The 8,168-nt window shown below is 31.5% G+C and overlaps 1 protein-coding gene across 4 annotated transcripts in view; it reads left to right on the top strand.

Moving 5' to 3' along the window:
• Positions 1-4,551: 4,551 nt before the first annotated feature.
• The window catches only part of LOC124543182 (protein nervous wreck), a 32,749-nt gene continuing 29,132 nt past the window's right edge, over positions 4,552-8,168 (top strand). For 3 of the 4 annotated variants that reach the window (XM_047121262.1, XM_047121263.1, XM_047121265.1), the window contains exon 1: positions 7,615-7,988. In XM_047121262.1, coding sequence (XP_046977218.1) covers positions 7,984-7,988 — 5 coding nt within the window. In that variant the 5' untranslated portion in view covers positions 7,615-7,983. Of the gene's footprint in view, positions 4,760-7,614; positions 7,989-8,168 lie in introns of those variants that run through there. The other variant, XM_047121264.1, reaches the window with a different exon arrangement.

Here is an 8,168-nt window from a genome sequence, read left to right as displayed (position 1 = left end):
GGATGGGACACTTGTCACCTTAATGTCAGTCTGTTACGTTAAAAATATGATTATATTCCATATGGTTGTACACAACCACTAGTGTAATCTTTAACATAGCAATGAACTTATCAAATGTCCAAGAATGGCTAATTTAGAAATTATACTCGGAAAACTACTACTTGGTTGTTGGCTAGAGGGCAATGATTAAATTTCAGATCAATGCGAACTGATTTATTCCAATTAATTAAAGTATTAAGTTTCTTTGTATTACATTTCAAGCCCTTCGCATTTATAAAAATAAAATACTAAATTATTATTAGTTCATGTCTGCCTCTGAGGGTGATATTCAATATCATGGAAAATAATATAATCACATATATTATTTTCATGATAACATGCGAGAGAGTAACGAAAATGAAGAAAATAGTAACATTAATTATTGTTCTAGTTGCGTCTGTGTCATGCGGAATAACCTGGGATGTTATGGATATCTCTTTTCGGATTTGGATATGGCTACGCATTAATAAACAATATTTTACAAGTTTCAAATAAGATACGAAAATTTTTCGGTTACAGATAAATTATTTAGAAATCCTACAAAATGTTACCAGATAACAGATATTAATTTGACTTTGTTTGTAGGCAATTTGGTAAGTGTATTCGTAAAAACAGAAAAAAAATAATTATATCTTTTAAATACAACATGCCACTTTCTTGAAGTATAACACCAAATGCAAAAAACAAAATTATAATAAATATTTTTTAATCGGTCTTGGTGATTATTATAGAGCTCATTAACATATCTATTAATAACTATAGGGTAACGAAAATACTTAAATTTTTATTATTTATTTTGATTTTGAGCTGTTTTGATTAAGAAGAGAGTTTAAGAAGACGAAAGAAACGACGACTTGAAATCTGTTTTTGAATTTGCAGCTATGGATTGTGTACTTGATACTGTGCTAGAGTCGATTTAATTCCATAAAAAAACTATAAGTTTTACTACTTACTTTGAATAATAGTAAGCAATAGTAGTAACAGATTAAGTCTGAATGTCAGCCTAATAAATTTATTTCATATTGTTTTGTTTTGTTTTATGGAATAGGTTGGCGGGCGAGCATATGGGCCACCTGATGGTAAGTGGTCACCATAACCCATAGACAATGACGCTGTAAGAAAAATTAACCATTCCTTATATCGTCAATGCACCACCAACCTTGGGAACTAAGATGCTATGTCCCTTGTGCCTGTAGTTACACTGGCTGACTCACCCTTCAAACAGGAACACAACAATACTGCGTACTGTTATTTAGCGGTAGAATATCTGATGAGTGGGTGGTACCTACCCAGGCGGGCTTGCACAAAGCCCTACCACAATATTTTTAAGTAATATAAACATCGCCCAAAATGCAGATAGTAACAAGTAGCTCTTTGTACGATTTTCGTCGGTTTTTTCAGGTATATTTTTTTCCCGAATCGATACTGTTTAATTTGATAATAATTGAATGTAACGCTTATTTATTTAATAAATGAATTTGATTAGACATGCCACTGGAATTATTCGTCAAATTTAAAACAAACTTATATCAGTAGCTTATTCAGCTTCTTGAGTTAGATTCAAGACTATACAACTTGCTAAACTTTATTAACCATCTACTTCACCGAGTCTGACAAACAAAAGTTAAGTTGCGGTTGATACCGCAGGACAGAAGACATATTTGATACGAAAATGTTGTGTTTATTTCTTTGATGTTATGTTTCTGTTTATCTTAATCTTTGTTAAAGAAAATGATATTATTTAACAATATTAAAAAAATAATATTATTTATCACTAGTGAATATAATAAAACTGTTTAAGTTCATATTTTAAAATTGAAACTGTGAGGAATGAGAAAATCTAAAAGCTAAAAAAGCTAGCAAGAAAGCAAGAGTTTGGTTTGAGTATGACGAAAATTAGGAGATTAACATCCTTACCACTATTCTTTTATTTGAATTAAATTTTGGTTTATAAAATGATAGTAGCGGTTGAATCTTCGTTACCTACATTGTTTAGTTAGGTAAGTTGACTGGTATATGTTCCAGTGGCAAGAATTAAGTTACTTTTTATTCTTTGGAATTAAATTTTCTGTTGTTTGTTTCTGTTTTTTACAACTTTTTCAAAATTGTATGATATGATAAAAAGTGTTAATGGGTCGGTTTTTTGTGGATAGAGACCAATTATGTGTGTGGCAGAAAATGCCTAATTGTATTATATTATTTATATAAATATTGCATTTGTGTGGATTTTCGAAGATCTAGATGGCGCGGATGAGATGAGATCCAAAGGCAAAATTCATCAGCCGGGATTAATCCAAACAATTATTATTTTCCTTCAAAAAATCAGAGTGTCTTTGCGTTTTTTAGGTTTCAGCAGAAATAATGGTCCCTTAGTAAAAAATTACCTCGAAACACTTTTATGATTACTAAATGATTGATTAAAAATTTTGATGAAAAATTTCAATTTTTGCTTTATAAATTGAAAAAAATTGGGTTTAAAGCGATACTCACGTGTTATTTTAGTACTGGGCTAAATGTATTAACAATCCATTGATATAAAAATAGAATCAGGCTTATCAGATTAATCACTTGAAGTATCATAAAGTTTATGCAGACCAAAATAATTTTTGGAGCACTTTGTAGTAAATTGAATTGTTTGAAATGACGGTAAAATAGTGTGTATAACAAAGATTGCCACCCTGAACAAAATTATATTGCAGTACCTATTTTAAAACATGTTGAAGTAAAATAATGTTAAAATGGGATATGCATCTCATTATCAAACAATCACAATCCACTGTTCCAAAATATGGCAAATCTCCTCTTTTTCAACATTCCGCCTCCAATTGTCTTACGACCTTCATCAGCCGTTCTACCTTTAGGACTCTAGGACTCGTCTACTCCAACGATCATCAGTTTTTCGATATTCGTTCTCAGTTCACTGTCTCTTTAGTTGACTAATAAATAATATAAGCTACGTCGGTGAATAGTACGATGATATCTTACGTGGAGGTGACAGTCCTTACGCCCTTAGATAGGGACTCTTCTATCAGGAGAAAAGACCATCAGTAAAAAGCGCCCTCCGTCAGATTGATAAGAGCACACCTTCACCGAGTATACTCCAGGAGATTAAGCGGCGGTAGCAATGGAGTCTCCGCTAAGATACGCGCGCAAGTGCGTTGTCGGGAGCCATCTTGCCAGACTTGATGCTAAAAGAGTTTATAACTATATAAATCTTTTAAAGTTGTATTGACACGTTCTCGTTCGTTGTTTAAGATACCTGATGCGCCCCGGGTATGTTGTTCCAAGGTAACGGCGCTGAAAACACTTAACAAACGAGAACATAGCTTTTCTAATTCATTTTAAATGTTTAAAGCGACAATAATTATAAAGACAATTATACAACTTGCATAAGCGGTTGGGTAAAAATTAAACTAAATCTATGGCTCCTCTTGGTTCCGGTTGCCGCACTCGAGTTCCAGAAATTCAAGGAGCCTAAGATTGTGCACGCCTAGTCACTGACCGATTCAACTATTTTCAATTCTTTATATATTAAAAGATTATTCAAGATATTTTGGGAGCCTATTTGTCATTTACTAGCCTTTTTCCACAAAACAATAAATATAAATATATGTCTTCATTAGTATATTGCTGATATATATGTGCCTACAAAAATTCTAAATACTTGATTGTATGTCCTTAAGATGAAAAAATTTAGGATAAACATTATTTTTAAATAATGAACTTGACAAGTCAAGAGACGAGAGAGATACGCTAATTAATTTGTAAGAAGAATTATTCATAACTGCATGCAAATGTTTTTAGAATATAAAATATCAGGTACATAACTAGTTTAAGCTATTTTTTTTAAGATACTCTAAAGATACTATACAGAACTAAGCTAATTCTCATAAGAATACGTCTACTATACAATTCAAAATAGAATCAAAATCTCTATTAAATACATAAGCATTACAGTTTCGTATTGATTTTTAAAAAAATTGTCATCAGTCTGGATAGAAATACCTCGGTCCTAAAAAGTATCAGAAAAGTTTAAATCTATTGTCATAGGTACATAAATTATTATAAACCAATCATCAGTTATTTTACCGCCAAATAACAGTACTCAGTATTGTTGTGTTCCGGTTTGAAGGGTGAGTGAGCCAGTGTAACTACAGGCACAAGGGACATAACATCTTAGTTCCCAAGGTTGGTGGCACATTGACGATGTAAGGAATAGTTAATATTTCTTACAGTGTCAGTGGTGACCATTTACCATCAGGTGGCCCATATGCTCATCCGCCAACCTATAACATAAAAAAACGCAATATCGAGTGTGCAATTTTAAGCAGTAAGTAAATTAATTTATACTTACTGCCTATTAATATGATAAATAACTTTATGACAATAAATATATTTTATTATAAATTCTCAATAACGAATAATCTTAACCCACTCTAGCCTTATCAATACAATCTATTGAGTTGATTACAAATTATCATTGTAAAAATTGTAATGGCGACTGACATTGTTTATCTTGTGAGGTTAGTTTTACAGTTGCCATCGTGTAGTTATCATTTGAAATGCATTCATTTGTTTTAATTTTATACAAGGAGTTTTTGATGTTTGTATATGTTTTAAAATATTCGAGTATACATTAAACTAAACTAAAATGGATTCAAAACGGTCAAGTTATTATGAAAAGAAATATGGAACGAAAAAGAAAAAGAAGTTGGTTTTGGTGAGTCAATACATTTGCTTTAAAGTTCTATTTATTTTAACTGATCATTTAAAAATGTTTCGTAACAAAACTTATTGTTCAAAATGTCGTAAATAAAATCAACAACAAACAAGCTATCGGATAACTTACTGCACGTCTTCGATTTATATTTTTGTTAAGAATTCTTAGAACATCCTTATAATCTGGAAACACTAATTCAAAATTAATAGTGCAGAAAACGTTGAAATTTTAATAAGGAGAAGAACTTTAACGAGAGTGCTGTGTAAAGCTATAACTGTAAAATATAGAGAACATTATTTATTATTTCATTTCATTTTCTGAAAAGAAAGTATATTTATACGTCAAAGAAAAATATATCGGGTCTCTTGAGGACCAACTTCTATAGAATAAAGTTTAATTCGTAATTTAGTCGAGTCGTATATATGTACGTATTCATGTGTACATAGTAGTGTGTACATTCATAATGAAACACACGTTAATCAAAAAACAGATTTGTAAGTAAATTAATTTATTTATTTGTACTCTTAGATATAAGATGAAAATACATAGGAGTTGGGTACAAATATTTCTCATACTATTAAGCAAATATTCAAATAAAAAAACGAATGAGTCATGCTACCCTAAATTATAAAAAATATATACTTATTCATTTCTAAATATTAACTTCCAATACAGAGTTAAATTACCGCGAATGCTATAGCTACATATCCAATACGCGTACATACATACGTAAGCATTATTATTTTTTTAAATTAAGTCCTGTTTCTTGACAGTGTCGTCAATCACAAAACATGATTTAACATTTAGATACTAGTAAAAATATTTTATAGCAACATCAGTAATATAGTGCATTTTCTTCTATGAAGTTGATAAATTTAGATATTACCGTATAAATTACACAATTTGTAGTGTTGAAATTTACTTGGTGGTAGCGCTTGGGGCCCTTGGGTAGGTTCCACCCACTAATTAGATATTCGGTATTTTTGTGTACCGGTTTGATGGGAGAGCCAGTGTAACTACATACACATGGATATAATAACTTAGTTCCCAAGGTTTGTGACGCATTGTCGAAGTAAAGAATAGATAATATTTCTAACAGCGAAAATGGCTATTTTTTCTAAACCAACGAGCCTTAGTATAGTTTGACGATGTTTGATAAAAGGCATAGTAGGGGGGAATACCAAAAAAAAATAAAAAAAAATCCACGTGATATTCTATTTTTTCAGTCCATTAAAACATTCCGTGCGCCTTAAGGAATACATGAAAAAAAATAGCCGAATCAGTCCAGCCGATACCGAGTTTTGAGCTTAGGAACATTCATTTTTATTTCTTTATATATATATATATATATATATATATATAGATACATATAAGTATACACTTATTTCAATGAAGCAAAATTATTAAAATATGTACGCTTGTTATAATGAAAAATTTGACTGTCGATGGACTGATATTTGGCCTCATTGCCACGTCTTGGTTGTCTTTGATGAAATTACTAAGTGAAATGACTATTCCAGGACTGAGATGGACTTCTTATACAAGTCAATTAGAAAAGATGGTACGCATAACTTCTTGGCCGTTCAGACCTGTTCAGAATTCGAAACCTGGGATTAAGATCATTTCACTATGATAGAAAACGTACCTACCGGCTACCGCTAGTTTTTATTGGGTAGCTTAGAACTCCGGTAAATTATATTGGCTTACTATATTTTAATGTACATTATTTTTTTATTAAGAATCTATAAAAATATATATGTATTTCCAACTACACTCACTTAAGGCGACGAAACTTTGAAATTTCAGGCAAAATTTTAATTGTAGTCGACTTTACATTTCGACAACTGTAATCAGTGGCGGCGTAAGGCGTGGGCGGTGTGGGCCACTGACCATGGCCTCGCGGTGCAAAGGGCCGCACGCCCGAAATTTGAAAAAAAAAACAAGGGCCTCGCAAACTCTTGCCCACATTAAGATTCGATCTTGAGCCGCCACTGGTAACAAACAGCCACGGCCTCGCGTAGCAAAGGGCCTCGCGCCCGAAATTTGAAAAAAAAAACAAGGGCCTCGCAAACTCTTGCCCACATTAAGATTCGATCTTGCGCCACCACTGGTAACAAACAGCCACGGCCTCGCGTAGCAAAGGGCCTCGCGCCCGAAATTTTTAAAAAGTACAACACAACATTGGGATAAGAGAACTGAAAAAAAGCAAGGGTCTCGCAAAGTCTTGCCCACATTAAGATTCGATCTTGCGCCACCACTGACTTTAATCACTATATGATGTTTTAGTATGGTCAAAGAATTATACAATAAACAAACATACCTACATTTGAAAATGCGAAATGAGTGATCTGAGTTATATACCAAAATATAAGGACTAAATTCCAAAATTTAATTAAAATCAACAGCAACGATGCACTTTACATGTTTTAGCATACAATTTATGACACCTGCATACAAAATTACATCGAAATCCATTTAAACATTATAGAATGTCGTGGTAATTATAGAATGACCCAAATTTTAGACCGTTAATAAAAGGACAAGGAAGTATATGATCGCAATTTTCGTATGATGACGGAGAAAGCGGACTTTATAGAAAGAAAATAAAATTAACCCTTTTTATAGTGATAGTGATAGTGGAGTGCTCATATGAAATCTATTATTGTTATTTATCTAATGATCTTTATATATATATATATATATATATATATATATATATATATATATATATATATATATATATATATATATATATATATATATATATATATATTTATACAACTCCACATGTATAGAAATATTACGCGTTTAGCATCCGCGGAAAATTTATAATGAAAGCATGAATGAACTAAAAAAAATTGGTGGTGTTTAATGAATTATGACGTCATCTTACTTATAATTGATACAACACACACTTTATAACTAATAGTTGTCAAGTAGTAACTCATCAATATAATCCAAACATGTCACATTGCTTATATACTAAGCGATTGCCATATGACTTCAGAAACCCTTTAACTGCCAAACCAATAATACATTGGATGCGAATAATCTCTTAACATGGATATGATAGTATTCATCAGTTTTTTTTTGTTAATAATAAAAGGCAGTCGTCTCCGACTGCAGGGGAATATAAAAAAACGAAAGTGCAAATATATGGTCCGAGTACTCAATGATTCTCTGATACTGATTGTGACAAAAGGTTCGCTGAATTTGAGACCAGAATGATGTAAGTAATTCTCGTAAATGTGTTTTCCTAAAAGTGTTTTCAATATATTTAACAAATAAAGTTTTTTTTTCTTAATATAATATATCTAATTTTGATGAAAGTATCCTAAAATACTTTTACAAATGTAACTTATTGAGCTGTGTGACATGGTTAGTGTAAATGATGGAGTATTTGTCTCAG

This window comes from Vanessa cardui, chromosome Z (genome assembly GCF_905220365.1).
Source record: "Vanessa cardui chromosome Z, ilVanCard2.1, whole genome shotgun sequence".
Classification (NCBI taxonomy): Eukaryota; Metazoa; Arthropoda; class Insecta; order Lepidoptera; family Nymphalidae; genus Vanessa; species Vanessa cardui.
Note: the sequence above shows the minus strand (reverse complement) of the source record. Positions and strands in the feature narration are given on the sequence as shown.